General features: G+C 37.8%; 1 protein-coding gene and 2 long non-coding RNA genes across 4 annotated transcripts; all 3 read left to right on the top strand.

Annotated features, from left to right (window-relative positions):
* Window positions 1-3,781: 3,781 nt before the first annotated feature.
* Window positions 3,782-6,859, top strand: LOC26527808. Of its 2 annotated transcripts, XR_006357037.1 has the most exons (3): window positions 4,089-5,135; window positions 5,184-6,195; window positions 6,267-6,859. It is a non-coding gene; the product is annotated as an uncharacterized LOC26527808 (long non-coding RNA). The 2 variants fall into 2 exon arrangements; XR_006357036.1 differs by having other exon boundaries at window positions 3,782-6,195.
* Window positions 6,860-7,401: 542 nt separating this feature from the next.
* On the top strand, window positions 7,402-14,236 carry LOC122757113. The gene is made up of 2 exons (XM_044008453.1): window positions 7,402-7,778; window positions 13,089-14,236. The coding sequence occupies exons 1-2, from the start codon at window positions 7,652-7,654 to the stop codon at window positions 14,234-14,236; spliced, it is 1,275 nt and encodes a 424-aa protein (XP_043864388.1). The 5' UTR covers window positions 7,402-7,651.
* Window positions 14,237-17,902: 3,666 nt separating this feature from the next.
* Window positions 17,903-19,085, top strand: LOC122757118. Its single transcript, XR_006357039.1, has 2 exons — window positions 17,903-18,419; window positions 18,491-19,085. It is a non-coding gene; the product is annotated as an uncharacterized LOC122757118 (long non-coding RNA).
* Window positions 19,086-22,997: the final 3,912 nt, after the last annotated feature.

A 22,997-nucleotide genomic window follows, 5' to 3' on the forward strand; every position in this document is an offset into this window, starting at 1 on the left:
AGTACCACTAGATTCACCTAATTTACCCTAATTTACCACCTAATTTTAAAGTAAATCAACAAACGCCACAGCCACAAATCCAGCCGCTGCAACAATATACCATCAACAAAACAACTAAACCACAGTATACAGCACAACACAACATCCACCCAACACAACTAAATATCAACTTAGCTGACACTGCCAAGGTTAAACCCACAATGCTTCGCAATCCTGCTGAAAGGCATCTAAACAACTTTAAAAACAAATTATTGGCCGAGCAGCACCAAAAACAACAAAACGAGGAACTTCAACGCCACCAAAATCAGCAGCAACAGCACATGGGAGACCAGCCTCTCATACGAGCACTGGAGAGCAACGTACGGACTGCAAACGAAATGAGCAGCAAGATTGACAATCTACTAAATGCACTGTACTCCCTTTGTATCCCAACTCCCAAACCAAACTAATTAAAAAAAAAAAAAAAAAAAAAAAAAAAAAAATAATAATAATAATAATAAAAAAAAAATAAAAAATAATAATAATAATATATAAATATATTTATATAATATAAATATAAAAAAAAAAAAAAAAAAAAAAAAAAAAAAAAAAAAAAAAAAACATAAATAAAATTATTTAAAATAATATATATATACAAAAAAAAAAAAAAAAAAAAAAAAAAAAAAGAATTAAAAATATTATATACACAAATATCTGAAAAGACAACTTTATATTAATCTATGACACTATTCAAACGTTCTGTTAATTCCATTATTACAACACATTTTGTATCGAAATGTATGCCATAACGATCTTTAACGAATATTCTATTTTAATTTCTTTTAAACTGTAATACTCAAAACAGTGTTTACCTGAAATTTATCAAATTAACTTCACTCGAATATGAAAAACGAACTATTTCGTAATCATTAACGTGAATCATACTTTTGAACTTAAATATCTCATTTTAATTTTGTCAACAAATCACACTTTGTACTCAAATGAAAGTTACGCGACCTGCTAGTTATACTTACATATATATGTATAAAAAAAAATACATACAAAATAATATCTTAAAAGACAACTTTACATTGACTCATAACGCTATTCAACAACTCACATCGAACATTCTGTTACTTCAATTATTACAATACATATTGTATCGAAACGAATGACATAACGATCTTTAATGAATATCTTATTTTAATTTCTTCTAAATGTAATACTTAAAACAGTGATTAACTTGAAATTATAAAATAATTTCACTCGAATATAGAAAAAAAAAAAAAAAAACATCTTGTTACCTTGAATACACTAACTTGATTCACATCTTGAATAGAAATACCTCATTTTAATTTTGCTCAACAATTTACATTTTGTATTCAAATAAAAGCCATACGATTTGTTATTAATATTTTATTTTGAACTACCAAACAAATGATTTATCTCGAATACACTAACTTTAATCATAAGCTACATCATTAAAATAATAACAACAGACATCATATTATATCTTTATTACTCCAGTTTATTTTAAACAATTTCTTTAAAAGTACTATGATAACTTAATTTAAATAAACTCGCCACCTATGTATTATCCATTACACAAATCCAACTCTAAACAATAATTATGCCCCACGCACCCGCATAATACACACTCACTTCATAAGGCGATTACATGGGCACCGATTCTTGTCTTAGCATATCAGTTCCACACCCAACACAATTCATGCTACACGTCACAGCCACCGCTCTAAGCATTAAATGGCCAGCTGCAGTAATCCTGGCCTAGTAACCACGGATCAGCAACCTTTTCTTGCATACAATATCCAGTACAATGAAACTGCAAACAGCGGTAAGAATCTACGCCCGCAAACAAATTATTAATTGCTCTATATTACAGGAACCAACACACCTGTAATATGCAAATCTTGCTGGCTCAAAACAGCAATCAAACAAGTACACTGTGCTGACTAAAGAGGATTAACATCAATATACAACTTCATTCATGGCCAATTCTCACATCACACTCAACTGAAATACGCGTCCATTACCTGTTCCACAATGATAGGCACAAACTCACTTGCAAACTCAGCCCTATCTGCCAGGAACACATACTTGTGGACGACCATGGAAGAGCCCAGCTTGAGCAAAGCAGCTTCACACCCAACACAATTCATGCTACACTCAAGCACACGCAACCAACACTTTCAAATTCCATTATACCTACATCATGCAGACGTCCTCAGCACCGCTATAAACATCAAATGGCTAGTTGCAATAATCTTGGTCCAGCAATCTTGGTTTAAGCAACTTAATTTCTTATACAATATCCAGCACGACGACAGCGGTAAGAATCTGCGTCCGTAAACAAATTATTAATTGCTCTATATTACAGGGACCAACCTACCTGTAATACGCAAATTTGCCGGCTCTTAACAACAGCCAAATAAGCACACTGTGTTGACCAAAGAGGATTAACATCTATAGATAAATTCATGTATGGCCAATACTTACATCACACTCAACTGTAACATGCGTCCATGCATGGGCACAATCTCGCTTGCAAACACAGCCTTACCTGGTAGAAATACATACCTGCGGATGACCATGTAAGAGCTCACCACACCTCCTGCCGCACTTGACTGCGGAACAACAACCTTTATAAACAGCCTACCTGTGCGCGTGCCCGATGGTTGTGTTCGCTACTGCTTTGCGGCGCATCACCAGCTGTGCCCCGTTCTTCGCAGCAACATACCTAATTCAGCACACATGCACAGTACTTGCCATCGTTGGACACTTCTCCTTCCCACAAACGGCTAGACATCAACTTCTCTGGCCGCAGCAGCACTTCGTGATCAACTAGGGTTTGAGTGAATAGGCGCGCGCGCGAACTGGATTGTCCTGGCTGTGCTGGGTCATATGCTACCCCAATCTATTGGGTACCAGCATCTCTGTCCATACAGCCCTCCGGGTACCTTCTTGTGGGCGCGCGTTGCTGTTTGTAATCTCTGCCCAATAGCCAGCTGAAAAACGCATAATAGGACATAGACATCACCTTCTGTTAACACCAACTGCTTCACTGTTCTTGGACTTGCCGACTACAACTCAATCATCACTCACACACGCATCTCGCAGGCTGTAGTGTGTTTTTCGCAACATCAATACGTCGCAAGCAACACACACACATAACAGCTACTACACCAACTTCATTACCAACTCAGACACCGCTATCTACACAGATGCATCTCATGCATCTCCTACAACTGGATTGAGTGGCTTGCATTTGGGCTAGATTGTCCTGACTGTGCTCAGGCATATGCAACCACAATTTATTGTGTGCCAGCATCCCTGCCTACACAGCTAGTCAGTGCACCTTCTGGCTAAAATGTACTGCCGCATTAATGTGTTGCTCTATGCCTGTTGCAGCAAGTACATCCTCATCAAGCTATCACTCGCTAACACTTCTGGATCCATGGATTTTATGTCATACTACAACTCAGCTATCTCCTATATATACACCTCATCTTCAACACGCTTTAATCAGCACACACTTCACACATCAATTAACACTGCATAACTCTACTGCCAACCTGGTTACTTGCCACCACAACTTCGTCTATCATCCACATATGTACTCATCAGCCATCTTTAACACAATCACACCCCCCAGCCCGGACTTGAAACTCCAAATCATCAAAGTTATCACCATTGGAAACCACTCTTCATTAATTCATATCATCATATTTTATATCATTTATATCATCATATTTTCCCATTCATTGTTTTGTAAACAAAAGAAGAAAGTTGCCATATTCTTATGAAATAACTCTGTTAACAGGCAAGGTTGCCACCCTGCCCTATTAATCAAATAACATTAAGATAATAGGCAATGTTGCCACCTAGTCTTAAGTCTATAACATTTGCATATGTTGCTCAAATAGTAATGAAGCAAATAAAGAAGGCGAGCTGCGGCTAACATTAGACGCTAGCAAACCCCCATAGTGTACAGATGTGCACAAACTTTAAAAAAAACTTAAAAAAACAACTTAAAAAAACTTTAAAACAACTTAAAAAAAAACAACATAAAAAAAAAAACTTAAAACAACTTAAAAAAAAACAACTTAAAAAATAAAAAGTCATCGTGTGTATATGTTCTATGTCGTTTTGCAGCGTGCAAAATATATGTGAACCTGACGCGCGTGTCAATCTTTTCATACCGCCAGAACAATGTACTGTGCACTGGTATTCCCAAGTACCTGTGTAACAGCGTATATGTTACTAAAACGTTAATAAATTGTACTGTCCTATGTACGATCATTTGGTGATTCTTCTATTGCTGATGAAACCTCGTTTTAAATTTTACAATAATCCACACGCCAAGATGTCGGAATATTCAAGATGGCCGACCCAGCAACTAAATGGACTGACAAAGCCCTCGACAACAAAATAAAAACCGAACTGATCTACAAACTCGTTAATCGTCCCTACTATATACTAAATTGTCCACTACTCTAAACAAATTGGAAAATTCGATCTTGGGGGTGCTCGCGACACCCATTACATAACCCCTCAAAAATGCAATTAAGCCTCAGCAAAAACTACAACAACAAAAACACGCCACTCGCTCCCGCCAAAAGTGATGTCTCGAAGCAACAACTCTAACCACTCCAGCCAAATGCAATGACATGCAAGAAACTAGTATGACGTCACTACAGCAGACATTTTACATAACCAACAAACATGGCGCATTCGCATCGCACTGAACAGCACACTGGCCGGATATTGAAGACCTAGAAATTGAATTGCCTATTGCTCTAAACAACCTCGAAAACTTAATCATGGGTGCTCGTGCCACCCATTATAAAATCTCTCAACTAAGTCATTATGCCTCAGCAAATACTACAACAACAAAAAGATGCCACTCGCTCCCGCCAAAAGTGATGTCTCACAGCAACAAATCTAACCTCTTCAGTCAAATAAAACAATAAGTTTGTAAGAATACATGCAAGAAACAAGAATGACGTCACTGAAGCAGACATTTATAAAGAACGAACAAACATGGCGTTCTTCATTGCCCTGAACAACATAATGGCCAGCCTTAGCTCAGTGGTTTAGATTGACAATATTAAGGCGCAATGCCATTGCAACTCACGGTAAAATCCACGCCCGAATATAAAACTATTAATTACTCTCTTTTACAGGGACCTACATCCCTGCAACAAGCTACTTAGACTCAACTGAGACGTACGGCTATTGATTAGTCATCACCTGTGCACTCAATGGTATGCACAAACCCGCCTGCAAATGCAACGAAACCAATGAACTCATCCTACACGCCCATAACACCCGCCACACATGCCATTACACAAAACACCTCAGCTACTCACGAGCCTATGGAATCAATGCAGCTACACCATAGCCTACCTGCGTGGAACGCATACCTGTGAGCGCGTGTGGGAGTGCCTGTATTTGCTTGTGGAATGAATCCCTGCCACACAGCCAACCTACGCGATCGCCTTGAGTGTGTTTCTTGCTGGCCGGCGGCTCTTTGTTTGCATAGCATCTCCCTCGCATCTACAACACGCTTTAACCAGCACCCACGCACAATAAGTTATCACATCTACAACACCTCGGACTCCTGAGCCAACTAACTTCAACTCAGCAAATACTATACCCGCACCTACGCGCATATAAGAGCTGAGAGTGGAGTGGTGCGTACCTTATTGACGGACTGCCCTGGCGGCGCAGAGCGCATATGCAACCGCAATCCATTCTGTTCCAGCATCCCTGCCTCCATGGCCTGCCAGTGCGCATCATGGAGATCGTGCCCTGCCGGATGAAGCTCTGCCTTATGCCAATGGCATCGAGCACATCAACAACTCCTAGGTCACCTGAGCCAACTAATTTCAACACAGCAACTACTATACCCGCAACAGCAACCCATGCGCATATTAGAGCTGATAGTGGAGTGGCACGCATCTAATTGCAGGCTTGTCTTGGCAGTGCTGAGCGCATATGCATCCACAACTCATTGTGTGCCTGCATCCCTGCCTCCATAGCCTGCCAGTGCACTTGCTGGAGATCGTGCCTCGCCGGATGAAGCCCTGCCTTATGCCAATTGCACTGCACACGCTACAACTTAACACCAACGCAGATACCACACGCAGAACAACGCAGTAAACTCGGACCCCGGAATCTCCAGATAACAACCCAGTTAATACGTCATTAATTTACTACGATCAAGTTTCTATTTTATTTTTGCAACAACAACATGCTCTAATCAGCACACACGCACAACAAGTCAACACATCAACAACAACTCGGAAAACTGAGCCCACTAACTTCAACACAGCAACTACTTTTTTGCAACAGCAACCCATGTGCATATTAGAGCTGAGAATGGACTGGCGCGTATCTTACTGCCGGATTGTCCTGACAGTGCTGAGCGCACATGTAATCACAATCCATTGTAGCTAGCATCCCTGCCTCCAAAGTCTGCCAGTGCACTTTCTGGTGATCGTGCCTCTTCGGTTGAAGTTCTGCCATATGCCAACTGCTTCGCGTACATTGCAACTAAACATCAACGCAGATACCACACGGACTCTGGGATCTCAAGATGACAACCCAGTCATCACATCATTAATTCATCACAATCAAATTTTCATTCTACTTTAAACTCATTGTTTGTAAACACTAATGTTGCCACATCGTCCATAAGACACAACCATACATGTAACAATTCACTCTCCAGCCATCTCGAACACATTCACACCGCCAGCCCGGACTTGAAACTCCAGATCATCAAAAACTTATCACCCACGCATCATCGGAAACCACTCCTCGTTAAATTAATATAAATTAATCATATTTTGCCTAATCATTGCTTTGTAAACAAAAATGTTGCCATATCGTCTCTAGACATAATTCTGTAAAGTTAACAGGCAAGGTTACCACTCTGCCCTAATAATTTCAAATAATGTTAAGATAATAGGCAATGTTGCCACCTAGTCTTAGGTTTATAACATTTGCATATGTTGCTTAATAGTAATGACGCAAATAAAGAAGGCGAGCTGCGGCTAACATTAGTCGCCAGCGAACCCCCATCGTGTACAAGAGTGCACACAACTTAAAAAATTTATAAAAAAAAAAAAAAAAAAAAAAATTAAAAAAAAAAAAAAAAAAAAAAAAAAAAAAAAAAAATAATAAAAAAAAAAAAAATTAAAAAAAAAAAAAAAAAAAAAAAAAAAAAAAAAAAAATAAAAAAAAAAAAAAAAAAAAAAAAAAAAAAAAAAAAAAAAAAAAAAAAAAAAAAAAAAAAAAAAAAAATTTTAATCCTTTATTATTTTTTTTATAATTTTATTAAAAAATATAATTTTATTTTATAATTCTTTTCTTTTTTTTTTTTTTTTTTTTTTGGGACAACTCCTCTCTAACAGGTTCCTCTTCCATCATCCATGGGGGTGCTAGCGATAGCCAACACGTTTCCAGCGATCCACAGCCATCAAACATCACGTTCCATAAACCAGCAGACGACAGTCAACCCCCGCTCCTCCCGCCAAATGAACCAGAAACTACTGCATCCATACAGGAAGCCCGAACTCCGACGCCAAGTAGCGCGCCAAAAGTGACGCCCACGCAAATTTTACCGCCATTACTACTGTCAAAAACCATGACGTCACAGCCATCAAAGTATGTACACCGCGCCAAGTCGCCATCTTTCCTGCCAAAAATGACAGCATTACAACAACCACAGCAACGTATAATGCCAAAATTGCTGTCAAACGACTCCATTGCAAATGCAAAAGAAAATTTGGCGCCAATTTTGCCGCCAAATAACACAATCAATAAAATAGCAACACTAACGCCAAGCTCTGAGCAGCCTCCAGTCATCAACCAACAACTTAATATAACCTATTCTGATCCACCAACCACACCAATACTAAAAGATCCCTGTTACATCCATAAATTAAAAAACACAGTGATCACTAAACACACAAACTCAAAAAGCCTCAAACGAAAAATTTCAATGAGCCTGCAGCAACGTAACCCCAAACGCCCCATACACTCTCCAACTGATAAATTATTTAATAATAATAATATCACAAACCCTATTGTAAAACTACAAGACTTTGCTAAAGTTATCATCAAAACTGCAATTCATGCAGCAAATGACTGCAATGAACTCATGGACTTTGAGACACACACTAACCCAAATGACAGTCCAGACACGGGCAGACAAAAACTAGATGACTCAAACAATATACTCGTCCACACAAATACCCAGCATACTCAACTGCTAGACCACCCTCAAGAAGATATTCAGCCCAACCTGCCGCAAAGCTCAAAAATTCCATCCCTCTTCCTCCCAAATGTTACCGAAATCCAGCCACTACTAGATACAATAAACAAGCTACCTGGCGTTGGCAGCTACACTACCAAGGTAGCACAAGACAACGGGATCAGAATCCAATGTGAAAACATTTCCACATACAATGCCATCAGTGCCCTTCTGCAAGACAAACAAATTCACAATCATACCTACCAGCTACGCAAAGATCGCGGATACCGCATAATAATACGCCATCTCCATTACTCCACACCATATGACTGGATCCGCGACCAGCTCAAAGAACTTGGTTACGTAACTCGACATGTAAGTGTTATCAAACACAGAACCAGAAACGAGCCAATGAACATTTTTGAAGTTGAACTGGAGCCTCGATTGGATGGTGGACATGAAAAAATACTTACATTAACTGAACTAGGACATCAAAATATTGCCGTTGAAAAACAACTCAGACGCATTGATCCACTACAGTGTCATCGCTGTCAATCATTTGGACACAGCAAAAACTACTGTCGTAGACCCTTTTTGTATGCACAATAATAAATGTGCGAATTGGGACCCCACGCTACTTCACTACGTGCGCCAAAACAATAGACGCAGATGCCAAATGTGCGAATTGTGGTGGCAAACATGTTGCTAGCTACAAGGGCTGCCCGGCTTTCAAGAGTGCACAGAATAAACTGATAGCACTCCGTGAACCCGATAATAGACAACACATACAGTCACAGCCCTCACCACAGCAAGTACCACTAGATTCACCTAATTTACCCCCCACTAAGGTAAATCAACAAACGCCACAGCCACAAATCCAGCCGCTGCAACAATATACCATCAACAAAACAACTAAACCACAGTATACAGCACAACACAACATCCACCCAACACAACTAAATATCAACTTAGCTGACACTGCCAAGGTTAAACCCACAATGCTTCGCAATCCTGCTGAAAGGCATCTAAACAACTTTAAAAACAAATTATTGGCCGAGCAGCACCAAAAACAACAAAACGAGGAACTTCAACGCCACCAAAATCAGCAGCAACAGCACATGGGAGACCAGCCTCTCATACGAGCACTGGAGAGCAACGTACGGACTGCAAACGAAATGAGCAGCAAGATTGACAATCTACTAAATGCACTGTACTCCCTTTGTATCCCAACTCCCAAACCAAACTAATTATAAAAAAAAAAAAAAAAAAAAAAAAAAAATAATAATAATAATTTAAAAAAAAAAAAAAAAATAATAATAATAATATATAAATATATTTATATAATATAAATATATAAAAAAAAAAAAAAAAAAAAAAAAAAAAAAAAAAAAAACATAAATAAAATTATTTAAAATAATATATATATATACAAAAAAAAAAAAAAAAAAAAAAAAAAAAAAAAAAATTAAAAATATTATATACACAAATATCTGAAAAGACAACTTTATATTAATCTATGACACTATTCAAACGTTCTGTTAATTCCATTATTACAACACATTTTGTATCGAAATGTATGCCATAACGATCTTTAACGAATATTCTATTTTAATTTCTTTTAAACTGTAATACTCAAAACAGTGTTTACCTGAAATTTATCAAATTAACTTCACTCGAATATGAAAAACGAACTATTTCGTAATCATTAACGTGAATCATACTTTTGAACTTAAATATCTCATTTTAATTTTGTCAACAAATCACACTTTGTACTCAAATGAAAGTTACGCGACCTGCTAGTTATACTTACATATATATGTATAAAAAAAAAATACATACAAAATAATATCTTAAAAGACAACTTTACATTGACTCATAACGCTATTCAACAACTCACATCGAACATTCTGTTACTTCAATTATTACAATACATATTGTATCGAAACGAATGACATAACGATCTTTAATGAATATCTTATTTTAATTTCTTCTAAATGTAATACTTAAAACAGTGATTAACTTGAAATTATAAAATAATTTCACTCGAATATAGAAAAAAAAAAAAAAAAAAACATCTTGTTACCTTGAATACACTAACTTGATTCACATCTTGAATAGAAATACCTCATTTTAATTTTTGCTCAACAATTTACATTTTGTATTCAAATAAAAGCCATACGATTTGTTATTAATATTTTATTTTGAACTACCAAACAAATGATTTATCTCGAATACACTAACTTTAATCATAAGCTACATCATTAAAATAATAACAACAGACATCATATTATATCTTTATTACTCCAGTTTATTTTAAACAATTTCTTTAAAAGTACTATGATAACTTAATTTAAATAAACTCGCCACCTATGTATTATCCATTACACAAATCCAACTCTAAACAATAATTATGCCCCACGCACCCGCATAATACACACTCACTTCATAAGGCGATTACATGGGCACCGATTCTTGTCTTAGCATATCAGTTCCACACCCAACACAATTCATGCTACACGTCACAGCCACCGCTCTAAGCATTAAATGGCCAGCTGCAGTAATCCTGGCCTAGTAACCACGGATCAGCAACCTTTTCTTGCATACAATATCCAGTACAATGAAACTGCAAACAGCGGTAAGAATCTACGCCCGCAAACAAATTATTAATTGCTCTATATTACAGGAACCAACACACCTGTAATATGCAAATCTTGCTGGCTCAAAACAGCAATCAAACAAGTACACTGTGCTGACTAAAGAGGATTAACATCAATATACAACTTCATTCATGGCCAATTCTCACATCACACCTCAACTGAAATACGCGTCCATTACCTGTTCCACAATGATAGGCACAAACTCACTTGCAAACTCAGCCCTATCTGCCAGGAACACATACTTGTGGACGACCATGGAAGAGCCCAGCTTGAGCAAAGCAGCTTCACACCCAACACAATTCATGCTACACTCAAGCACACGCAACCAACACTTTCAAATTCCATTATACCTACATCATGCAGACGTCCTCAGCACCGCTATAAACATCAAATGGCTAGTTGCAATAATCTTGGTCCAGCAATCTTGGTTTAAGCAACTTAATTTCTTATACAATATCCAGCACGACGACAGCGGTAAGAATCTGCGTCCGTAAACAAATTATTAATTGCTCTATATTACAGGGACCAACCTACCTGTAATACGCAAATTTGCCGGCTCTTAACAACAGCCAAATAAGCACACTGTGTTGACCAAAGAGGATTAACATCTATAGATAAATTCATGTATGGCCAATACTTACATCACACTCAACTGTAACATGCGTCCATGCATGGGCACAATCTCGCTTGCAAACACAGCCTTACCTGGTAGAAATACATACCTGCGGATGACCATGTAAGAGCTCACCACACCTCCTGCCGCACTTGACTGCGGAACAACAACCTTTATAAACAGCCTACCTGTGCGCGTGCCCGATGGTTGTGTTCGCTACTGCTTTGCGGCGCATCACCAGCTGTGCCCCGTTCTTCGCAGCAACATACCTAATTCAGCACACATGCACAGTACTTGCCATCGTTGGACACTTCTCCTTCCCACAAACGGCTAGACATCAACTTCTCTGGTCGCAGCAGCACTTCGTGATCAACTAGGGTTTGAGTGAATAGGCGCGCGCGCGAACTGGATTGTCCTGGCTGTGCTGGGTCATATGCTACCCCAATCTATTGGGTACCAGCATCTCTGTCCATACAGCCCTCCGGGTACCTTCTTGTGGGCGCGCGTTGCTGTTTGTAATCTCTGCCCAATAGCCAGCTGAAAAACGCATAATAGAACATAGACATCACCTTCTGTTAACACCAACTGCTTCACTGTTCTTGGACTTGCCGACTACAACTCAATCATCACTCACACACGCATCTCGCAGGCTGTAGTGTGTTTTTCGCAACATCAATACGTCGCAAGCAACACACACACATAACAGCTACTACACCAACTTCACTCACCAACTCAGACACCGCTATCTACACAGATGCATCTCATGCATCTCCTACAACTGGATTGAGTGGCTTGCATTTGGGCTAGATTGTCCTGACTGTGCTCAGGCATATGCAACCACAATTTATTGTGTGCCAGCATCCCTGCCTACACAGCTAGTCAGTGCACCTTCTGGCTAAAATGTACTGCCGCATTAATGTGTTGCTCTATGCCTGTTGCAGCAAGTACATCCTCATCAAGCTATCACTCGCTAACACTTCTGGATCCATGGATTTTATGTCATACTACAACTCAGCTATCTCCTATATATACACCTCATCTTCAACACGCTTTAATCAGCACACACTTCACACATCAATTAACACTGCATAACTCTACTGCCAACCTGGTTACTTGCCACCACAACTTCGTCTATCATCCACATATGTACTCATCAGCCATCTTTAACACAATCACACCCCCAGCCCGGACTTGAAACTCCAAATCATCAAAGTTATCATCATTGGAAACCACTCTTCATTAATTCATATCATCATATTTTATATCATTTATATCATCATATTTTCCCATTCATTGTTTTGTAAACAAAGAAGAAAGTTGTCATATTCTTATGAAATAACTCTGTTAACAGGCAAGGTTGCCACCCTGCCCTATTAATCAAATAACATTAAGATAATAGACAATGTTGCCACCTAGTCTTAAGTCTATAACATTTGCATATGTTGCTCAAATAGTAATGAAGCAAATAAAGAAGGCGAGCTGCGGCTAACATTAGACGCTAGCAAACCCCCATAGTGTACAGATGTGCACAAACTTTAAAAAAACGACTCCATTGCAAATGCAAAAGAAAATTTGGCGCCAATTTTGCCGCCAAATAACACAATCAATAAAATAGCAACACTAACGCCAAGCTCTGAGCAGCCTCCAGTCATCAACCAACAACTTAATATAACCTATTCTGATCCACCAACCACACCAATACTAAAAGATCCCTGTTACATCCATAAATTAAAAAACACAGTGATCACTAAACACACAAACTCAAAAAGCCTCAAACGAAAAATTTCAATGAGCCTGCAGCAACGTAACCCCAAACGCCCCATACACTCTCCAACTGATAAATTATTTAATAATAATAATATCACAAACCCTATTGTAAAACTACAAGACTTTGCTAAAGTTATCATCAAAACTGCAATTCATGCAGCAAATGACTGCAATGAACTCATGGACTTTGAGACACACACTAACCCAAATGACAGTCCAGACACGGGCAGACAAAAACTAGATGACTCAAACAATATACTCGTCCACACAAATACCCAGCATACTCAACTGCTAGACCACCCTCAAGAAGATATTCAGCCCAACCTGCCGCAAAGCTCAAAAATTCCATCCCTCTTCCTCCCAAATGTTACCGAAATCCAGCCACTACTAGATACAATAAACAAGCTACCTGGCGTTGGCAGCTACACTACCAAGGTAGCACAAGACAACGGGATCAGAATCCAATGTGAAAACATTTCCACATACAATGCCATCAGTGCCCTTCTGCAAGACAAACAAATTCACAATCATACCTACCAGCTACGCAAAGATCGCGGATACCGCATAATAATACGCCATCTCCATTACTCCACACCATATGACTGGATCCGCGACCAGCTCAAAGAACTTGGTTACGTAACTCGACATGTAAGTGTTATCAAACACAGAACCAGAAACGAGCCAATGAACATTTTTGAAGTTGAACTGGAGCCTCGATTGGATGGTGGACATGAAAAAATACTTACATTAACTGAACTAGGACATCAAAATATTGCCGTTGAAAAACAACTCAGACGCATTGATCCACTACAGTGTCATCGCTGTCAATCATTTGGACACAGCAAAAACTACTGTCGTAGACCCTTTGTATGCCTAAAATGTGCAGGACCCCACGCTACCACTACGTGCGCCAAAACAATAGACGCAGATGCCAGATAAATGTGCGAATTGTGGTGGCAAACATGTTCAATTGCGAATTTCACTAAGGGCTGCCCGGCTTTCAAGAGTGCACAGAATAAACTGATAGCACTCCGTGAACCCGATAATAGACAACACATACAGTCACAGCCCTCACCACAGCAAGTACCACTAGATTCACCTAATTTACCCCCCCCACAAGTAAATCAACAAACGCCACAGCCACAAATCCAGCCGCTGCAACAATATACCATCAACAAAACAACTAAACCACAGTATACAGCACAACACAACATCCACCCAACACAACTAAATATCAACTTAGCTGACACTGCCAAGGTTAAACCCACAATGCTTCGCAATCCTGCTGAAAGGCATCTAAACAACTTTAAAAACAAATTATTGGCCGAGCAGCACCAAAAACAACAAAACGAGGAACTTCAACGCCACCAAAATCAGCAGCAACAGCACATGGGAGACCAGCCTCTCATACGAGCACTGGAGAGCAACGTACGGACTGCAAACGAAATGAGTAGCAAGATTGACAATCTACTAAATGCACTGTACTCCCTTTGTATCCCAACTCCCAAACCAAACTAATTATAAAAAAAAAAAAAAAAAAAAAAAAAAAAATAATAATAATAATAATAAAAAAAAAAAAAAAATAATAATAATAATATATAAATATATTTATATAATATAAATATATAAAAAAAGAAAAAAAAAAAAAAAAAAAAAAAAAAAAAACATAAATAAAATTATTTAAAATAATATATATATACACAAAAAAAAAAAAAAAAAAAAAAAAAAAAAAGAATTAAAAATATTATATACACAAATATCTGAAAAGACAACTTTATATTAATCTATGACACTATTCAAACGTTCTGTTAATTCCATTATTACAACACATTTTGTATCGAAATGTATGCCATAACGATCTTTAACGAATATTCTATTTTAATTTCTTTTAAACTGTAATACTCAAAACAGTGTTTACCTGAAATTTATCAAATTAACTTCACTCGAATATGAAAAACGAACTATTTCGTAATCATTAACGTGAATCATACTTTTGAACTTAAATATCTCATTTTAATTTTGTCAACAAATCACACTTTGTACTCAAATGAAAGTTACGCGACCTGCTAGTTATACTTACATATATATGTATAAAAAAAAAAATACATACAAAATAATATCTTAAAAGACAACTTTACATTGACTCATAACGCTATTCAACAACTCACATCGAACATTCTGTTACTTCAATTATTACAATACATATTGTATCGAAACGAATGACATAACGATCTTTAATGAATATCTTATTTTAATTTCTTCTAAATGTAATACTTAAAACAGTGATTAACTTGAAATTATAAAATAATTTCACTCGAATATAGAAAAAAAAAAAAAAAAAAACATCTTGTTACCTTGAATACACTAACTTGATTCACATCTTGAATAGAAATACCTCATTTTAATTTTGCTCAACAATTTACATTTTGTATTCAAATAAAAGCCATACGATTTGTTATTAATATTTTATTTTGAACTACCAAACAAATGATTTATCTCGAATACACTAACTTTAATCATAAGCTACATCATTAAAATAATAACAACAGACATCATATTATATCTTTATTACTCCAGTTTATTTTAAACAATTTCTTTAAAAGTACTATGATAACTTAATTTAAATAAACTCGCCACCTATGTATTATCCATTACACAAATCCAACTCTAAACAATAATTATGCCCCACGCACCCGCATAATACACACTCACTTCATAAGGCGATTACATGGGCACCGATTCTTGTCTTAGCATATCAGTTCCACACCCAACACAATTCATGCTACACGTCACAGCCACCGCTCTAAGCATTAAATGGCCAGCTGCAGTAATCCTGGCCTAGTAACCACGGATCAGCAACCTTTTCTTGCATACAATATCCAGTACAATGAAACTGCAAACAGCGGTAAGAATCTACGCCCGCAAACAAATTATTAATTGCTCTATATTACAGGAACCAACACACCTGTAATATGCAAATCTTGCTGGCTCAAAACAGCAATCAAACAAGTACACTGTGCTGACTAAAGAGGATTAACATCAATATACAACTTCATTCATGGCCAATTCTCACATCACACTCAACTGAAATACGCGTCCATTACCTGTTCCACAATGATAGGCACAAACTCACTTGCAAACTCAGCCCTATCTGCCAGGAACACATACTTGTGGACGACCATGGAAGAGCCCAGCTTGAGCAAAGCAGCTTCACACCCAACACAATTCATGCTACACTCAAGCACACGCAACCAACACTTTGAAATTCCATTATACCTACATCATGCAGACGTCCTCAGCACCGCTATAAACATCAAATGGCTAGTTGCAATAATCTTGGTCCAGCAATCTTGGTTTAAGCAACTTAATTTCTTATACAATATCCAGCACGACGACAGCGGTAAGAATCTGCGTCCGTAAACAAATTATTAATTGCTCTATATTACAGGGACCAACCTACCTGTAATACGCAAATTTGCCGGCTCTTAACAACAGCCAAATAAGCACACTGTGTTGACCAAAGAGGATTAACATCTATAGATAAATTCATGTATGGCCAATACTTACATCACACTCAACTGTAACATGCGTCCATGAATGGGCACAATCTCGCTTGCAAACACAGCCTTACCTGGTAGAAATACATACCTGCGGATGACCATCTGTGCCCCGTTCTTCGCAGCAACATACCTAATTCAGCACACATGCACAGTACTTGCCATCGTTGGACACTTCTCCTTCCCACAAACGGCTAGACATCAACTTCTCTGGTCGCAGCAGCACTTCGTGATCAACTAGGGTTTGAGTGAATAGGCGCGCGCGCGAACTGGATTGTCCTGGCTGTGCTGGGTCATATGCTACCCCAATCTATTGGGTACCAGCATCTCTGTCCATACAGCCCTCCGGGTACCTTCTTGTGGGCGCGCGTTGCTGTTTGTAATCTCTGCCCAATAGCCAGCTGAAAAACGCATAATAGAACATAGACATCACCTTCTGTTAACACCAACTGCTTCACTGTTCTTGGACTTGCCGACTACAACTCAATCATCACTCACACACGCATCTCGCAGGCTGTAGTGTGTTTTTCGCAACATCAATACGTCGCAAGCAACACACACACATAACAGCTACTACACCAACTTCACCACCAACTCAGACACCGCTATCTACACAGATGCATCTCATGCATCTCCTACAACTGGATTGAGTGGCTTGCATTTGGGCTAGATTGTCCTGACTGTGCTCAGGCATATGCAACCACAATTTATTGTGTGCCAGCATCCCTGCCTACACAGCTAGTCAGTGCACCTTCTGGCTAAAATGTACTGCCGCATTAATGTGTTGCTCTATGCCTGTTGCAGCAAGTACATCCTCATCAAGCTATCACTCGCTAACACTTCTGGATCCATGGATTTTATGTCATACTACAACTCAGCTATCTCCCTATATATACACCTCATCTTCAACACGCTTTAATCAGCACACACTTCACACATCAATTAACACTGCATAACTCTACTGCCAACCTGGTTACTTGCCACCACAACTTCGTCTATCATCCACATATGTACTCATCAGCCATCTTTAACACAATCACACCCCCCAGCCCGGACTTGAAACTCCAAATCATCAAAGTTATCATCATTGGAAACCACTCTTCATTAATTCATATCATCATATTTTATATCATTTATATCATCATATTTTCCCATTCATTGTTTTGTAAACAAAGAAGAAAGTTGTCATATTCTTATGAAATAACTCTGTTAACAGGCAAGGTTGCCACCCTGCCCTATTAATCAAATAACATTAAGATAATAGACAATGTTGCCACCTAGTCTTAAGTCTATAACATTTGCATATGTTGCTCAAATAGTAATGAAGCAAATAAAGAAGGCGAGCTGCGGCTAACATTAGACGCTAGCAAACCCCCATAGTGTACAGATGTGCACAAACTTTAAAAAATAGCCTGCCAGTGCACTTGCTGGAGATCGTGCCTCGCCGGATGAAGCCCTGCCTTATGCCAATTGCACTGCACACGCTACAACTTAACACCAACGCAGATACCACACGCAGAACAACGCAGTAAACTCGGACCCCGGAATCTCCAGATAACAACCCAGTTAATACGTCATTAATTTACTATGATCAAGTTTCTATTTTATTTTTGCAACAACAACACGCTTTAATCAGCACACACGCACAACAAGTCAACACATCAACAACAACTCGGAAAACTGAGCCCACTAACTTCAACACAGCAACTACTTTTTTGCAACAGCAACCCATGTGCATATTAGAGCTGAGAATGGACTGGCGCGTATCTTACTGCCGGATTGTCCTGACAGTGCTGAGCGCACATGTAATCACAATCCATTGTAGCTAGCATCCCTGCCTCCAAAGCCTGCCAGTGCACTTTCTGGTGATCGTGCCTCTTCGGTTGAAGTTCTGCCATATGCCAACTGCTTCGCGTACATTGCAACTAAACATCAACGCAGATACCACACGGACTCAAGGGATCTCAAGATGACAACCCAGTCATCACATCATTAATTCATCACAATCAAATTTTCATTCTACTTTATTTAAACTTATTGTTTGTAAACACTAATGTTGCCACATCGTCCATAAGACACAACCATACATGTAACAATTCACTCTCCAGCCATCTCGAACACATTCACACCGCCAGCCCGGACTTGAAACTCCAGATCATCAAAAACTTATCACCCACGCATCATCGGAAACCACTCCTCGTTAAATTAATATAAATTAATCATATTTTGCCAAATCATTGCTTTGTAAACAAAAATGTTGCCATATCGTCTCTAGACATAATTCTGTAAAGTTAACAGGCAAGGTTGCCACTCTGCCCTAATAATTTCAAACAATGTTAAGATAATAGGCAATGTTGCCACCTAGTCTTAGGTTTATAACATTTGCATATGTTGCTTAATAGTAATGACGCAAATAAAGAAGGCGAGCTGCGGCTAACATTAGTCGCCAGCAAACCCCCATTGTGTACAAGAGTGCACACAACTTAAAAAAACTTAAAAAACTTTAAAAACTTAAAAAAAAACTTTAAAAAACTTTAAAAAAACTTTAAAATTAAAAACACTTTAAAAAAAAAAAAAAAAACTTTAAAAAACTTTAATTAAAAAAATTTAAATAAACTTTAAAAAAAAAAAAACTTTAAAATAAATCAATTTAAAGCAACTGAAAGAGTGAAAAAAAAAAAGAAAAAAAAAAAAAAAAAAGGAAAATGGCGTCGCACGCCACTTGTAATTCGTCTATTGATCATCAAACAGGGGACTCATCACTGGATGGAAGCCTGTCTCGTCCTGGCACAGACTGCTCCCCCTCTGTCTCGACTTGGGACAACTCCTCTCTAACAGGTTCCTCTTCCATCATCCATGGGGGTGCTAGCGATAGCCAACACGTTTCCAGCGATCCACAGCCATCAAACATCACGTTCCATAAACCAGCAGACGACAGTCAACCCCCGCTCCTCCCGCCAAATGAACCAGAAACTACTGCATCCATACAGGAAGCCCGAACTCCGACGCCAAGTAGCGCGCCAAAAGTGACGCCCACGCAAATTTTACCGCCATTACTACTGTCAAAAACCATGACGTCACAGCCATCAAAGTATGTACACCGCGCCAAGTCGCCATCTTTCCTGCCAAAAATGACAGCATTACAACAACCACAGCAACGTATAATGCCAAAATTGCTGTCAAACGACTCCATTGCAAATGCAAAAGAAAATTTGGCGCCAATTTTGCCGCCAAATAACACAATCAATAAAATAGCAACACTAACGCCAAGCTCTGAGCAGCCTCCAGTCATCAACCAACAACTTAATATAACCTATTCTGATCCACCAACCACACCAATACTAAAAGATCCCTGTTACATCCATAAATTAAAAAACACAGTGATCACTAAACACACAAACTCAAAAAGCCTCAAACGAAAAATTTCAATGAGCCTGCAGCAACGTAACCCCAAACGCCCCATACACTCTCCAACTGATAAATTATTTAATAATAATAATATCACAAACCCTATTGTAAAACTACAAGACTTTGCTAAAGTTATCATCAAAACTGCAATTCATGCAGCAAATGACTGCAATGAACTCATGGACTTTGAGACACACACTAACCCAAATGACAGTCCAGACACGGGCAGACAAAAACTAGATGACTCAAACAATATACTCGTCCACACAAATACCCAGCATACTCAACTGCTAGACCACCCTCAAGAAGATATTCAGCCCAACCTGCCGCAAAGCTCAAAAATTCCATCCCTCTTCCTCCCAAATGTTACCGAAATCCAGCCACTACTAGATACAATAAACAAGCTACCTGGCGTTGGCAGCTACACTACCAAGGTAGCACAAGACAACGGGATCAGAATCCAATGTGAAAACATTTCCACATACAATGCCATCAGTGCCCTTCTGCAAGACAAACAAATTCACAATCATACCTACCAGCTACGCAAAGATCGCGGATACCGCATAATAATACGCCATCTCCATTACTCCACACCATATGACTGGATCCGCGACCAGCTCAAAGAACTTGGTTACGTAACTCGACATGTAAGTGTTATCAAACACAGAACCAGAAACGAGCCAATGAACATTTTTGAAGTTGAACTGGAGCCTCGATTGGATGGTGGACATGAAAAAATACTTACATTAACTGAACTAGGACATCAAAATATTGCCGTTGAAAAACAACTCAGACGCATTGATCCACTACAGTGTCATCGCTGTCAATCATTTGGACACAGCAAAAACTACTGTCGTAGACCCTTTGTATGCCTAAAATGTGCAGGACCCCACGCTACCACTACGTGCGCCAAAACAATAGACGCAGATGCCAAATGTGCGAATTGTGGTGGCAAACATGTTGCTAGCTACAAGGGCTGCCCGGCTTTCAAGAGTGCACAGAATAAACTGATAGCACTCCGTGAACCCGATAATAGACAACACATACAGTCACAGCCCTCACCACAGCAAGTACCACTAGATTCACCTAATTTACCCCCTAATTTACCACCTAATTTTAAAGTAAATCAACAAACGCCACAGCCACAAATCCAGCCGCTGCAACAATATACCATCAACAAAACAACTAAACCACAGTATACAGCACAACACAACATCCACCCAACACAACTAAATATCAACTTAGCTGACACTGCCAAGGTTAAACCCACAATGCTTCGCAATCCTGCTGAAAGGCATCTAAACAACTTTAAAAACAAATTATTGGCCGAGCAGCACCAAAAACAACAAAACGAGGAACTTCAACGCCACCAAAATCAGCAGCAACAGCACATGGGAGACCAGCCTCTCATACGAGCACTGGAGAGCAACGTACGGACTGCAAACGAAATGAGCAGCAAGATTGACAATCTACTAAATGCACTGTACTCCCTTTGTATCCCAACTCCCAAACCAAACTAATTATAAAAAAAAAAAAAAAAAAAAAAAAAAAAAAATAATAATAATAATAAAAAAAAAAAAAAAAAAATAATAATAATAATATATAAATATATTTATATAATATAAATATATAAAAAAAAAAAAAAAAAAAAAAAAAAAAAAAAAAAAAATAAATAAAATTATTTAAAATAATATATATATACACAAAAAAAAAAAAAAAAAAAAAAAAAAAAAAGAATTAAAAATATTATATACACAAATATCTGAAAAGACAACTTTATATTAATCTATGACACTATTCAAACGTTCTGTTAATTCCATTATTACAACACATTTTGTATCGAAATGTATGCCATAACGATCTTTAACGAATATTCTATTTTAATTTCTTTTAAACTGTAATACTCAAAACAGTGTTTACCTGAAATTTATCAAATTAACTTCACTCGAATATGAAAAACGAACTATTTCGTAATCATTAACGTGAATCATACTTTTGAACTTAAATATCTCATTTTAATTTTGTCAACAAATCACACTTTGTACTCAAATGAAAGTTACGCGACCTGCTAGTTAGACAACTTTACATTGACTCATAACGCTATTCAACAACTCACATCGAACATTCTGTTACTTCAATTATTACAATACATATTGTATCGAAACGAATGACATAACGATCTTTAATGAATATCTTATTTTAATTTCTTCTAAACTGTAATACTTAAAACAGTGATTAACTTGAAATTATAAAATAATTTCACTCGAATATAAAAAAAAAAAAAAAAAAAAAACATCTTGTTACCTTGAATACACTAACTTGATTCACATCTTGAATAGAAATACCTCATTTTAATTTTGCTCAACAATTTACATTTTGTATTCAAATAAAAGCCATACGATTTGTTATTAATATTTTATTTTGAACTACCAAACAAATGATTTATCTCGAATACACTAACTTTAATCATAAGCTACATCATTAAAATAATAACAACAGACATCATATTATATCTTTATTACTCCAGTTTATTTTAAACAATTTCTTTAAAAGTACTATGATAACTTAATTTAAATAAACTCGCCACCTATGTATTATCCATTACACAAATCCAACTCTAAACAATAATTATGCCCCACGCACCCGCATAATACACACTCACTTCATAAGGCGATTACATGGGCACCGATTCTTGTCTTAGCATATCAGTTCCACACCCAACACAATTCATGCTA

The sequence above is a fragment of the Drosophila mojavensis genome, unplaced genomic scaffold (assembly GCF_018153725.1).
Source record: "Drosophila mojavensis isolate 15081-1352.22 unplaced genomic scaffold, ASM1815372v1 contig_299, whole genome shotgun sequence".
Classification (NCBI taxonomy): domain Eukaryota; kingdom Metazoa; phylum Arthropoda; class Insecta; order Diptera; family Drosophilidae; genus Drosophila; species Drosophila mojavensis.